The sequence below is a fragment of the Melospiza georgiana genome, chromosome 3 (genome assembly GCF_028018845.1).
Source record: "Melospiza georgiana isolate bMelGeo1 chromosome 3, bMelGeo1.pri, whole genome shotgun sequence".
Lineage (NCBI taxonomy): Eukaryota > Metazoa > Chordata > Aves > Passeriformes > Passerellidae > Melospiza > Melospiza georgiana.
In genome coordinates, this window is record NC_080432.1 from 35699179 (window position 1) to 35713209 (window position 14031).

Here is a 14031-nt window from a genome sequence, read left to right on the forward strand (position 1 = left end):
AAGAACAGTTGAAGTGTGTCCCAGATGGAAAGCCATGCAGTATCTCTCCCTGGCCAAACACAGGGTATGGTGGCTCTGAAAGGAGCCCAGAATGTCTTGGGTTTGCCTGGAGCTCATTCTGTCCTCCAGTCCTGGTAGTTCTTGGGGCACATGGCCCCTGCACTCTGAGGTGGGTGCAGGTGGGCACATGGATGTCCTCTGAAATTTTCTTTAAATGTACATCTAGTCTGTCTGTACTGGTGTTACACTTTCCTGCATTTTGTGAAATAAAACCTTGCTCATTTTTTTAATTTGGAATGTCTTGGGAGATAACATTTGAAATAAATTTTAAGGGTAATTTGGAAATAACTGGGAAGAGAGCACAATAGTTTCTCATGTAGTTTCTTGTAACTGAGTTATAGTGGGGAAAAAAGCACCCCTTTGGAAAAAGTGAAGAATAGTTTTGTCCAAATGCCATCTGTGTTGTATGGAAGAAGAATCAGGATTTAAACATGCTTATTCCCTTTTAGAGTAGTCCAGAGTGAGGTATTGATGTCTGACAGCAGTGGGGAAAAAAGGAGCATTTTCTGTGCCACTCCAACTGGAGCAGAAGAGACTGCAGAGCTGCTTTTGTTCTGGTGGCTCAGTCAGTCCCTTCTGCTGTGCCCCTGGATCACCACCTGTCTCTTTCTGCTTTACAGACTGTAAAATCTGGTGGTTGCCTTTTCTCCTAGCCTGGGCCTTTGCTGCAGGATTACTTCTTTTTCATCCTGCTCAGGGAGCAACAGAAAAGAACACAGCAAGGAGCCTTATGTTATAATTTTTAGGTGCTGTTCTGGCTGGTGGAAATGGCAGAGAAGGCTTGGTTTAATCCAGTAATCTTTTATTTTTAAAAGCTCAGTTTTGATAATGAGTTGAACCTTGCTTTTCAAACTTCAATTTTCAGTACAAATGACACAATTTTCAGAAGTTCATAATTAGACTAAGCTGTGGCCTGATTTTCCTCAGAATGTCAAAAGAAACCTCCCTAGAAAAAAGAACAGTTACCACTTTGGATCTAACAACACAAGGTGTGAGAACTTTACCCATCTATTGAATAGCTTTTTGGCCCTGACTGACTTTTCTCATAACTTACTGGAAAGTGCTGCAAAACTCAGTTTGCTCTCTAAAATACTCAAGAAAATATCTAATGAACTTCCTCCAGGCCAAATGGCACTGGGATTTTTGTGGGAGATGTCAATGCATGCTAAGCATGTCAAACTAGAGGCATCACTGTAAGACCTGCCTTGTAATGAGTCTGTTGGAAAGGTTTGTTTGCTCTTCTCACAGAGTTCAGGTTTATGCTTGGGTCCTTGTGTGCTGTGTGTTGCCTGTAAATCCAGGCTCACTGCAATTGCTCTCAGCAGAAATAAGCTGAGTGCTTTGGTGACCATTGTAGCAAGGCCACGGACTGGCTGCCCTTCTCAGCTCCCACCATTTCTGTGCCATGAGTCGAGTTTGGGCTTTGTTTCTTTTCATTTCACACCAGGCACTTGTTTAGTTTGATTGATTTGGTGTTTCTTAGCTGAACACCAGCTTTCTCCAGCAGTGATTTCTTGTGTGCTGCAGTTCTGTTGGCAGAACCTGAGACCTGCAAATATAAACCCCCTGGCTGTGAAGCTGGCTCAGTGCTCAGCGTCCCCTCGGTCAGGGATGGTTTTTTTGCCTTGGTTTCCTGCAGGGTGGTGCCCTTGGCTGCTCCCATGCCACGTCTGGGCTGTGTGACAGTGGCTGTGTGCCGCAGCCCTGACGTCAGAGCCAGCCTGAGTCAGCTGTGACGCAGGGCTGGCCGTGCATGGCAGTCACACACGCTGCTCCACTCTGTCCCCTTTCCTCCCCTGCCAGCCTTTGTGCTGTGCCACTGCTGAAACAAGCTGTCAGCTGCTGAGCAAGTTCTATTTTTGTGTCTGCATTGATACAGAGCTATTGAAATAAGCCAGGCTCCGAGCTATAAATAAGATGAAGTGCATTGTGGTTGCTGAATGAATGTTGCAGAAGGGCATCCCGTTTGGCAGTGTATTTTAATGCACTTTTATACGCAAGTAACTTATTTTTGGTCATGCCTGACATCTACCAACAGCCTCCACTGTCCTGGGTTTATTTAGAGCCATTGAAGCAGCAAATAATATCATACTTGTATGGAGTAGCAAGTAATACAGGACTTCAGGGTAGGACAGGTGATAAAAGGCAGTTCATAGTTAAAGTGGTAGCCATGAATTTCAGAATTTAAATACAGAATCAGAGGTTGTTTCTCCGGTAAGAACAACTTAAAAGAGATAAATGTTTCTAAATATTTCTAAAAATCCTTTGGTGTCTTCTGAGAAACAGCCTATCAGTAGCTAATTCTCCACAATTCTCACATATACCAGCATGTCTTTGGCAGTTAGATCTCCTGGTTTTAAAAATCTTTTTTTTTTCCTGGACTGTCATTTATTGTAATAGAATCTGGTTTGGGACATGGACACAAATGTGTGTAGCAGTTTAAGAAGTGGCCATCCCTCAGTCAGGTACCCACTCTGTCCCTGCAGCTGCTGCCACCTCCAGCTGCAGGGTGATGCTTACTGGAAGAAGATTCTTTGCAGATTCCCATTGAAATGTGTCTTTATTTCCACCACCACTTTTCACTTCCCAGGGTGCAGCCTATGCTGCCACTGCTTTTAGCCCCTTCCCCACTTTTCCTGGGGACAGAAAATCAGCTGTTCCTGTGATGAGGAGCAAAAAAAGGTATTTCCATTCTGCTTGAATTTTCTGGTCAAGTTCTTATCCAGTCCTATTAAATTCCTTGTTTGCCACACCAGGAATAAAGATGCTCTTATTTTAATGAATGTGAAGTTAGTTTTACCCAAAAGCTAGAAAGATCCAAGTGCCCCAGAGACTCCAGGAGCTCCAGATGTTGATGTTATTCCTTGCCTTGGCAGTTCTGTGCAATGATATTTTATTCCCCTGAGGAGATAAGCAAGCTGTTTGCTTCCAATGGCATTCCTGATGCTGCATACCCAGAGGTGGGGTGGAGCCAAGCTGATGCTCATGCCTGACCACATGGACACCTGTTTCCCTATCTCACTGAAAATAGGGAACTTTCTTCTGCATCTTTTAACGCTGGACCTGGCAGATGCCAGCTCCTGTCAGAGCAGTGGCTCTCTGCTGTTCTTTTGGATTGCCTGTGTGGGGAGTTCTGTAACAGTAGACTTGCTCACTCACCTTCCTGAACCCAGTCTCCTTCAAGAGAGTGTTCTTGTAAGATACAGATGCCAGCTGAGCCATCTGATGGGCAGAGAACCATGGCATTAGCAGTATGTTTAGTTTAAATATAGGAGGGTTTAACTTTGCCTTATCAAGTACAGAAAGGGCTTCTTTCCAGAGTTTGAGGATTTTTTTTTAATATTTAATCTCTAATTTAGATCAGTCATTAGTAAGAATGTTCTGCTGGTAAAAATAACTCTGGATAATCTAAAAATACATTTGAAAATGCTTCTAAATACACCAGCACTTACCATTGCCGAGTGTGGCAGCCAGTGTAGCATTACTGGAAAACAAGTTGTTTTTCAGTCTGTTAATGTTTGTTCAGTCTAGGTGTAGCAGTGGCTGCTTCTCAGACTTCAGAGCAGCAGAGTTTATCTCCAGAGATTGAAGCATTCTGGCAGCATTATTGATCCACACAAGAGCCTGGATGGATTCAAGCAGGGAATTGGTGTGCAGTGCTTCCATTAGTCTCTCACAGAGCTGCTATCACCTGTGCTACTGCGCTGCTCCATTAAAGTGCCAGCCCAGAAATTGTTGTAGCAGGTATCTTTCAAGATCCTGTGATGTTTCCAGATTAGGAGGAATCTTCTTGACAAAACAGAGTTGTTACCCATTAGGTCAGGGAGAAATGAAGGCAGAGGTGAGGAATATCTTACAGTCTAGAATGGAGACTGCATGTGAAGCCAGGTAACCCTGCACTTCTGTCCTGAGGCAACACACGTTCTCTTAGTTGTGAGCCCTCTTAAAACCTGTGTAAGCAAGCATCTGTCCTTCAGAAATACTCTGTGAAACACAATATTCAGTTGCTGAGCCTTTTATCTCTTCACAGCAGCTTGGCAGAAGAGAGTAAAAATAGTGCTTGGCAGCCCAGTTGTGTTTGGGGACACAGAGTAAGTCTTTCTTAGTGTTCTGCCCTCAACAAAATAGTTCTTACTCTGTGGGTGTGTTTTTTACTTGCTGCTAGGTGGTTTAATTTTAACCTGCTGTACAGCATCTGGGCCTCAAGATAAAATAGTTCTTTATTGTTTGTCTTTGTTCCTAATATGCAGACTGAATACTTGAGCTGATTACTGAAGCGCCATTTCATAACATTTGTCTTTGGGCAAAGACTTTCCTTCAAACTCTGAGATAAACTGTTATCTGAGATAACAGTTGCTAATTTCTGGTTACCAAGACTGGCTTTACTGGAGCATAGAGAGCTCCACAGTGCCAGGAGGGTGTAGGTAGAGTTACTCCAAAGGCTACAGAGATAGCTGAGTTCATGGTGATACCATGGTGTGTAAATAAAGTGGTTCATCTCCTTATATTGAAGTTGTCTTTGTATGCCAAAGCACTGTGGTTTGTAATTCACTCCTTAGAGCAATGCTTGCTGCTTGACTCCCCCACTTCCAGCTTATTCTTCCATGCATCAGACTGAAAGGAGGAAGGACAGATGACAAATGAACAAAGCTGGCAAAGATGTTGAAATTATAACAGCAACAAAGCATTCTTCAGAAGTGCCTTATTTTCTTATTCTGAAATTCCCATATCTGTCCAGAGACTTCCCAGATGATTTTGGTGTTACTTCCAATTCTTTGCAGTATGGTCAGTTGAGAAAGACTGTGTTGAAAATGAAATGGAAATTCACTAATGAAAATAGAAGCATGGTGTAAATGAGAAGCTCAGTGGGAGCTCACCTGGAAAGAGAAACCTACAGTAAAGGCCTTGCATTTCAGAGTGTGAATTTTCCAGGTTAGCCTGGTACACAAATCTCTCCTGCCTTGTCCTGCCAGTACAGCACTGTGGATGTGTAAGTTCTTGTATATATCAGAAGGCACTGAGGGTCTGCTGAGGAGCTTTCACACTTACTGTGAGATTGGAAATTGTATTTTGAAATAATCCAGTGAGGTGTGGTGGGTAATTTGGGAGTTTCAGGGTGTGTGTACCCCAGTGAATTCTGCTCCGGGTGTCTGTTTGTCTAAGCCACCTAATAGTCAGCACAGAAGTACCAAAACACTAGCAATTCTCTCATTGGTGTTTTTAAAACAGAGCAGCAATATTTGAGTACAGGGTCAGTTTTCAGTGTTAAATGTGCCTTGTGAATTTCAGAGAAAGCTGCCAGCATCCTTTGAAAAGCACAGAGAGCTTGTTTTCTGGGATGTGGAAGAGCTGTTGGTACTTAGTGATGTCATTATGTGGCTTCTGCCTGCTCAATTGTTTCTTCAAAGCTGTGAATTAACTTTCTCATTTTTTTATTTCTTTCATTCCCCTTGGTTTGTATTCTTCTTAGGGAATAATAATATAGTGTGGTGGTATTCTGTTAAAAAAATAACAAACCAGTGCCTTAGTAGTTTTTATCAAAAGCTGTAGTGCAGCATTTGGTGGAGACTGGTGCCAGTGTCTTCTGTGTGGTTCTGGATGGCAGCCTGGAGTTTCCCACTCTTGTACCCTTCATGCCTCTGTGATCTGTGAGTTGGAGAGAGTGCAAATCATGCAGCTAGATTTATATAAAAGTCTTGTTCTGTCTGGTTTGTGGTGGGCTGGGGCAGAAGAGTTTTGTTCTCCACCTGCAGAAAACATTTGCTAGGTTTAATTTGTGTTTGTTTCTTTGATAGGATTTTTCCAGTGAAGGATGTACCTTTAGAGCCTGAAGCTCTCACAAACTGGCTGTATCAACGATTCATTGAAAAGGAGAACCTCTTGACACATTTCTATGAAACAGGTAGGATGCTACCTAGCAGAGAGAACTGTGCTTTGCTAATGGCTTTCCTTACAAGGATCTCAGAATGGTTCAGGAATGTGTAATTCCTTCACATGTGTGATACAATTATTGCTATTACAATTACTGCTATTATTACTGCTTTTTATGTGGCAAAAAGTATGATTAAAGAATTATCTAGGAAAGGTAAATTACCTGGGCAACACTAGAAGCTGGGTAGCATTTGGGAGCTGTCAAAAAAGTAACACACAGCTCAGCTGTGGAATGTGCTGCTCTGGGACTTCATGGCAAAGCTCCATGATTGAAGTATGATTGGAAGGGCCTGTGAGAATTACATGGCTCACATTCTGGAGCTGTGATCTGCAGCCCTGTTCATCACAGTTGTTGATGGGAAGTGTTCACTGTCTCAAATCAGCTGAGTTTAGTATTCCTGGGTGACTGTGTTAAATGAAGATGCTTCTTCTGTGAGATGATTTATTGCAAAGTCTGCTTTAATTTAGTTTTGAGTACCTAATTTATCAATCCAAGTGCTTAAAGAGATTAATAGAATTCTTTAACAACCCACAGTTGTATTCTGTTTTATGAAATGTTGCTGTCACTCAGCCACCATTGATGGCAGAGTTCAGACCCTGCTATATAAATCACATCCAAATGTATATATTGGACTTTATTACACAAATAACTTTGTGAATATATTTTAAAATACATGTGTAGCAAATACATTGTAAAGAATTCTTGGTTTTGTGACATTATTTTATGCTATTGAAATAAGTCATACCCAGAAAATCTAACTAGTCCAGAATTTCTGAGAGTATAATTAATATAATCAGGTTTATTCATTAAAATGCATTTCAAAAATAGCATAATTGGTAATAATTTGCCAGTGCAATCAGTATGAATTAATAAACACATGTTTTAAATGTAAATGCTGTGACATAGGACCTTATTAGGCATAAATTAGTATAATTTAGAGTTACTGCCATTTATACTTTTTGAGAACTTGCTTGCATTGCTTTAGTTGGCCTATTGAAAAAGTGCGGCTGCAGTTTTTGGGAACCCCTTGGAAAGGTCCTGAGGTTGACTCTGAGAGGAGTCCCTGAGGCTGCTCAAGAGCCAGCTTTGTACTCACCTGGCACATGGTCACAGGAGGGGGTGGTTTTAAGACTTAGGGCTGTTTCTGTTAGAATCAATCATTATTATTGTTATCATTATATTATTCTACAATACACACTGCTTGGGAACTACTCTCTCTTAATAAAGCTTACTTCAAAAAGCTGGAGTAACATTTAATGCTCTGTGAAACTTTAAAAGGTTGCATTGACTAAGCCAAGAATTCATTTCTTGGCTTATTTTTATTTGGGAAGAGAAAGAAACAAAACCCAGAGCACCTTTCTCCATTTTGCTGTACTCTTAAGTGTCAAGAACTTAAATCATCTGTAATATTAGACCTCTGGAAATCCAAACCAGAAGAAAAAGTATGCCTACAATTTGACATTAAGCTAATCCCATAATTTTTTACAGGTGCATTTTGCACATTTCATTTATAAAATTAGAACCATTTCAAGTTAATAGCTGCAGTAACAGACTCCTGTTTTAGGCAGTTAGTGGAAAACTTGTATTGGCAAGTTCTTGATTTCTCTGAACTCTTCAGCAAGACAACCTTGAAGCCTGCAGTAACACAAGTGAGATTTCATTTAGCAGGACAAAAACCCTTGGGGACCAATTAAGGAAAAAACCCCAACCATAGGCTAGGAGCAGTTGGAAAAGTGATGGTGTACTGAAATCATTGTGCTCCTCATTCCCTGTGCTCAGAAGCCAAGTGGCGTGAGGTGATGAAAAGAGTAAGGAATGGCTTCCCTAATGCTATGGAAACACTCCTTGTTGTGCCAGATTGGAAACCTCATCTGGAAATCTGCATGCTGTCCGTTCTCCCTGTCAAGGAATATAAATGGAACTGGGAAGAGGGACAGCTAATCAGAGCTGAGATTAAGGGAAGGGGGAGTCGTTTCTGTGAAGGACAACTAAAAGTACTTGGCTTGTCTCAGCTGGGAAAGGGAAGGGGCAGAGCTGCCTTGGGAGGGAGAGGGGGAGACAGCTCTCTGTACCTACCGGGGAAAAAGAAAAGGTATTTAAAGCAGAGGTCAAAGTTGGTACAGAAAAACAAATGGGCCATGGAAGAACAAATCTAGCCTAGAGTGGACAGATAGAAAGAAGCTTAGCTGTGAGTTATTGGGGAATAATGATGTAGCAAATCTGCCCAAGTGTGAAATATCTGTCAGGGAGAGGTGGATGGGACTCATCAAGGATGTTTTTAGGCTTTTTCCTTGTTTACTTTTTTTTTTTAATTAAGAGCATTCATGCAGGAAGAAAAGCTTTGTCTCAAATACTTGATTGCAGTTCCTCCAGTGATTGCAAATGTGAAGCACAGAGATAAGCTGCTGATGGTATCTAATTGCCCAAATTGTGTGGTTCCCAAGATTAAAAATTGACATTGCTGCATCTTTACTCTTTGAATCATTAATTTCATTTTCTTCTTAGAGAAGCTGAGACTCCATAATGCTGCAGCAAGTACATCATCTTCTCTGGTGTAATTCAGAGTTTTCTATCCCCTGTTCGGGATTAACAGCAATAAAAGTACTTTGTGTCATCAAGTCTTTGTGCATCTGAGTACAATGTAACACAGATGATTTAATATGCTGATGTAAATATATGCAGATAGCTTGCTTACAGTCATAAAGCTCTGATGTATTCAGGCACATTTAATTTGGTGTTGCAAGTGAGAAAAAGTCAAAGTATGGAAAAAACAAATTTTATTGTCAGATGAATCTCTTCCAGTCTTTCCCATCTAAGCAAGGATTTCAGTAAAGAATTTCTGGAAAGCTCCATTGCAAATGATAATGTTTCCTTAGTCAGTATGGCTGAGTGTTCAAACAATATATGGGAGCTGTTCTTTAAAGAAGGGGGTGTTGTGTGTGTATTTACATTTTCAAGAGGAACCTCAAGAACATATGTGTGTTGCTTCTTCACAGTATACAGCATCACCACCAAACAGCTGTAGAGTTTAATATGGAATCCATTCAATTTGATCATGGAGGTACTAACAGAACTTCAAAAATAACACAAAACTTAGTTGACAGTTGGATTTCTCTGCAAAGGTTGAGTACAGTGATAGCAGCTTCTAAGGAATGCTTTCAGGTTTATGCTTACAGTTTATAAGGAAATGAAAATTACTCTTATTTATTAAGGGATTGTGTTTTGGTTTGGGGTTTTTTATTTTCTTGAAGGCTTCTGGAGAATCTTTCATAAATTTGATGGCATTAGAGCATAGAGCAGTACCCAGTTAATTGTGTGTGGGCACCATTGCTGGGACAAGCAGTAGAGAAGCTATAAAGTGCATTAAGGCTGTCATCCCTGGGCAAAGCATTAAATGTGTTTTCTTTTCTCTTGCAGGAGCTTTTCCACCACCCCAGGGTCAGACAAAAGCGATTTCTCGGGAGATGACCCTCAGTAACCTGTGGCTGGTTGCCATACAATCATTTGCATTTTTGTCAGGAGGGATGTGGTACTGCCTCTTTCAGTATTTGTACCATTGCCTATTTTAAAAGTGGAATGGGACCTGAGGACACAATGGGAATCCAGGCTCTTGCAAATGAGTATCATGTTGTATGTGCAAATGTGAATATTCAAGAGTAAAGGAAAATACTGGATGGACTTTTACCTCTCTTTGGGGGAATTTTAAACTCCACTAAAAGTGAAGATCAGTAACATAGTGACCTGATGATGTATTATTTTAAGAATTGTCTGTATTTTTAAAAATGTATACTCTCACCCACACTTAAGCAAATTCAGCATTTGGACAAAAGGTGCAATCGTACAACCACCGTAGAAGAATGTCTGTGACAAGAAAGCTTTGTCACCACAAGTATTTCTTGGCATTGTAGTTAGAGCTCAGAAAATTCAGCAACTTGTCTCTTCAGTAGTGTGTACAGCATTGGTGTGGTAGAGATTCCTCATTTGCACAACGTGTACTTTACTGCAGCTCATTGTGCTGGAGTCAGAATCCTCAGCAGAGCTGTGGAGGTGTCCTTGTGGCTACGCAGTCAGCAGTTGTTGTAGCAGACACATCGATCTGAGCCCAACACCCAAATAAGATCTGGTGTCAGGTCTGTCCTCTGAGGCCCTGGTCCTCACACAAGCATTGCAGCATCACAGTGTGATTAAAAGCTGTCCACGGGGGATGAATCAGCCCATCCCTGCTGTGGTCTTGCCATCAGCTCTCCGAGTTCCATGTGCTACCAGTGTCTCGTGTTATAGGGAAACTTGGAAAATACAAAGTCACTCGGTTCAATTCCCTTTTTGCTCAGAATGCAGCTAAACCCTCACCACCAGTTTTGAAAATGCACTTTCCAAGGTGAAAAGTCAGTGAAGGAAAGACATAAAACGTAGGGAACAGAGGGAAGCTTTGTTTGTCACACATTGGAAGGCAGAGCAATTCTAGCTGTTTCTGAAGGTCTGCTGGTGCTGCTGGTGATTTTTAGCCACATTTGTATTTTGTATACTGCAGTCCAACCAAGGTGACCTTGGAGTGGTTTATAGAGGCCTTTTTCTCCCCGCTAGTTGCAACAGTGCTAAATATACTTGTGGGAGAGTTTCAATAATTAAATGCCAACCATCTTAATGTTTTGCTAAGGAGAAATAGAAGAAAAACTAGTTTCATAAAAAGAAAAAAAATAGGTAAAATTGCTATCATAAATCTGTAGGAAGATACTACTGAAAAAATAAGTATGGTAAATATTCTGAATAACTACATGGAAGGCAGTATTAATTAGCTCACCACTAAAATCTTACTGGAATAAGGAGGGGTTGAACTGAAGGGCAGATGGGAACAGAGGACACTTTCAGATGTGTAGTGCAGGATCCTTTTGAAAGGATGTCAGTGATGTACAGCCTTACTTCTGGCAGGTCTGGTTGGCATTGTGTTTATGTGATTATGCACAGATTTGCGAGACCGGTTCCTAAAATAAAACTAATCTCTCTAAATACAGGCAGGGTAGCCAGAACTTCAGATGTTGGCCTGCTGCCTTCTACAGAGTAATTTTGTTGAGAACAAAGTAAGCCCTCAGTAGTTTTGGCTCTGAGCTAGCAATATTGATTCCCCTTCTGTCTCCCTCTGCTGCTACATGAATCACAGGAGGTGGTGTGCAGAATACAAAACCTTGCCAGTGTTCTCTTTCTGTGGGGGGGGCAAAGAGCATACCAAAACACGAGGCAGTGCCAATTTCCCCTGGCTTTGTGGAAAAATACTTTGTCAGATATGCCATCCCTGCCCCTCCCCATGCAGCAGTGGTTGCTCAGTGGGGATGGATGCAAAATGACACCACAGTGAGGTCCCCTAAAGTGTGTGTTCCCTGCCTGACTCCATAGGAGGCTGGAGGAAAAGTACAGTGGTTGCCAATAGCTTCGTGTTTGAGGCAGGATGCTGTTTATAAATACCATCTCTGCACCTGAATTCTGGTGTAACCATTAAAAAGAGGTAGCTGTGCCATGATAGGGAAGGGAGTCTGTGGAGTTTGTTGTTTCATGTTGTTCTTGCTGAAGTTCAGCTGATGGAATGAATGTATTTAATCTGCCATTTGACAGGGGGGTGTTGGGGCAGCCCAGCACTGCTGTGTGTAAGTGGTTATTTCTGCTGCCCATGGGACTGACTCAACTCCAAAAGGCAGGTGGCGAGCTACTCACTCGCTGTCCTCCCCCATGTAGTTCGATCAGAGCCACAGAGATGCCCTGAGTACAGCTCATTTTATTTTGAGCTAGGACAGACTGGACAGATGCAAAAAGGGAAGTTTATATAAGCAGAATGCACAGCAGTTACTCCCATCAGGAGATTGTTCCTTATAGACCCTGTGAACTCCATGTAAGAGCATCTTGTTTTGTCAAATGCAGTATTTTTATTTTCCCAGTGGGTTGCAGTCAATAGCAAGTGTTCACGTGCTGCCTCAAGAAATTAGCACTGCGCAGTCATGTTTCAGACAAGCGTTTGATTGATCTGGTCCTGTTCATTTTCACTTTGTTCCTCTATAGTTCTTACTCTTACAAGAGGTTTGTTTCCAAGCACTGGTTGTTGTTTCAGTAGGGTGTGGAAGCAGTGTCAGTCCCAGGCTTCTCTCGTGCCTGCACTGGGAATTGTGAAGAGCGCCTGACACACAGCTCTGTACAGCCAAGTTGTGGGTGACACCAGAATGAAACTGTGGGAAAGCAACACCAGAGGAGCCCCCCAGCATGATCCTGGATGCTGCTTCGTGAAAGATAATAAATTGGATAAAATAAGTTTTGCTATGAAGGGAAGAATGTAAAATGGATACAATATGTAGGAAATTCAGTGCTAAAAATACTGAGCTGCTCCAGACTGTCTGGAGCTTAGCAGGTGAGTCTGTAAAACACAAATTTCTGTCTGCTGCAGTTTGGGCATTTTGCTGCACCATCCATGGGTTGCCTCCTCTGGAGAGTTCACAATGTGTTTTGCCACAAATATGAATGAACTGTACAGTTGATCACAAATTAATATCACATTGAATTTACATTAGAGGAAAAATAATGGAAAAAATGTGTAAAATTATCAAAAACGAAAAATTCACAGAAAAAATTCCAACTGAAAGCTGTTGCACACAGAAGTGAGAACAGAGCAATTTGAGTGCATTGCAGATAATAAGAATAAAGATGGTTCTCTGCCAGGGTTGCCCACAAAACATCTCCACGTTTCTATGTTTAATTGTTCATAAAGAAGTTGTTAGAGTTGAAGTTGTGTCAGTCCTCATGGTTTAGCTTTGCTGCACTGTGAATCCCATGATGTGAAGAGCACCTGTCCATCCACACCAAGCAGTTTCCTCAGTGCCCTGGGGTGAGTGCGCCGTCATTTCAGTCTCACTTGGGTTCCACGTGTGGTTCTGTTGAATCTTGCCACAGTTGTGTTTCTTTTTCTTCTTCTTTTTTTTCCTTTTTTAAAGTTGATATCACCAGATGTTGAAAAGTGAAATTTCAGTTTACCTTGATTTCCTGGAAAATGAAAAGCTTCCCTCTCCCTCCTCCCCCATGTCACAAATAAGGTGCATCTTCTTGCAGTAAAAATAAAGCGATCACTGTGGTACTGTTCTTGTTCACTTGGCTTGCAGATGGTAGAACTTTTCTTTGTGTGACACTGCCATAAAGTGCTGTTAACTTTTCTCACCTGTTTGTACAAGATAATAACAGATACCGATCACTGTGTGTGACAGGATTCAACTGCTCCGCTTTGCCTTGACGTAAATTTTGGGACCAAAGGTACCTAAAACTGGGATTTCCAAACTACGAGCCCAGGCTTGGATGCATTCTCTTGACAGTCAGCTGAAGATTTTGTGGTGATCTGATACAATCACACAAAATAGTTATACATCTGGGGTTCTGTATTTTTTCGAAATAATGGAGCCATATGAAATAAAGGGTTATTTTGCAAAATTGCATACTTGATAGTTTTTACACTTCTTTTAAAAAATAAATGGGAAGAGCAAAATGGAAACCATACTCTGGTTCAAAATGTCTGCATACATTAGAAATGCTTCTGAGCAGCTCTGCTTTTTCTCTAAGAGCTGTAGACTGCCTGGCTCTGATAGAAGTCGTCATTGGAAGGACTTTATGCATTTTAAAGTTAGACCTTTTATTTTATCATGAGATAATGAAGTAATTATTCACTGAACAACTGTCCTATTAAAATGAGCTAGTTACTTAAAATTACTCCACCATGATGTTCATACCGTATGATGAAAAGGGGTTTTTTTATAGCAGTTATCTTCACCTCCAGTTTTCTCCTTCCCTTCTCTGTTACCTGCATTTTTGTTTCGTGTGATAAAATGTGGAAACCTGGAGTGACTGTCAATGGTTTTGCAAAGGGCTGGTGATGTTTGGAATTATTTTGCTGAATTTATTTCATTGGGTATTTTTTTATAAAATCTTTCCAGTAGCCAAGATGTCTTTCAGAAGTGTAGAAAGATACCAGAAGCAGCATTTCTCTTTCTTTTCCCTGGGCTGGGGTTTTTTTT

The 14031-nt window shown here is 41.3% G+C and overlaps 1 protein-coding gene across 1 annotated transcript in view; it reads left to right on the plus strand.

Moving 5' to 3' along the window:
• LPGAT1 (lysophosphatidylglycerol acyltransferase 1) overlaps positions 1 to 13453 on the plus strand; it is a 58800-nt gene extending 45347 nt beyond the window's left edge. The window contains exons 7-8 of the mRNA XM_058021222.1: positions 5856 to 5962; positions 9410 to 13453. Of these exons, the coding sequence (XP_057877205.1) occupies positions 5856 to 5962; positions 9410 to 9561 (259 nt within the window). The 3' untranslated portion in view covers positions 9562 to 13453. The remainder of the gene's footprint in view (positions 1 to 5855; positions 5963 to 9409) is intronic.
• Positions 13454 to 14031: the final 578 nt, after the last annotated feature.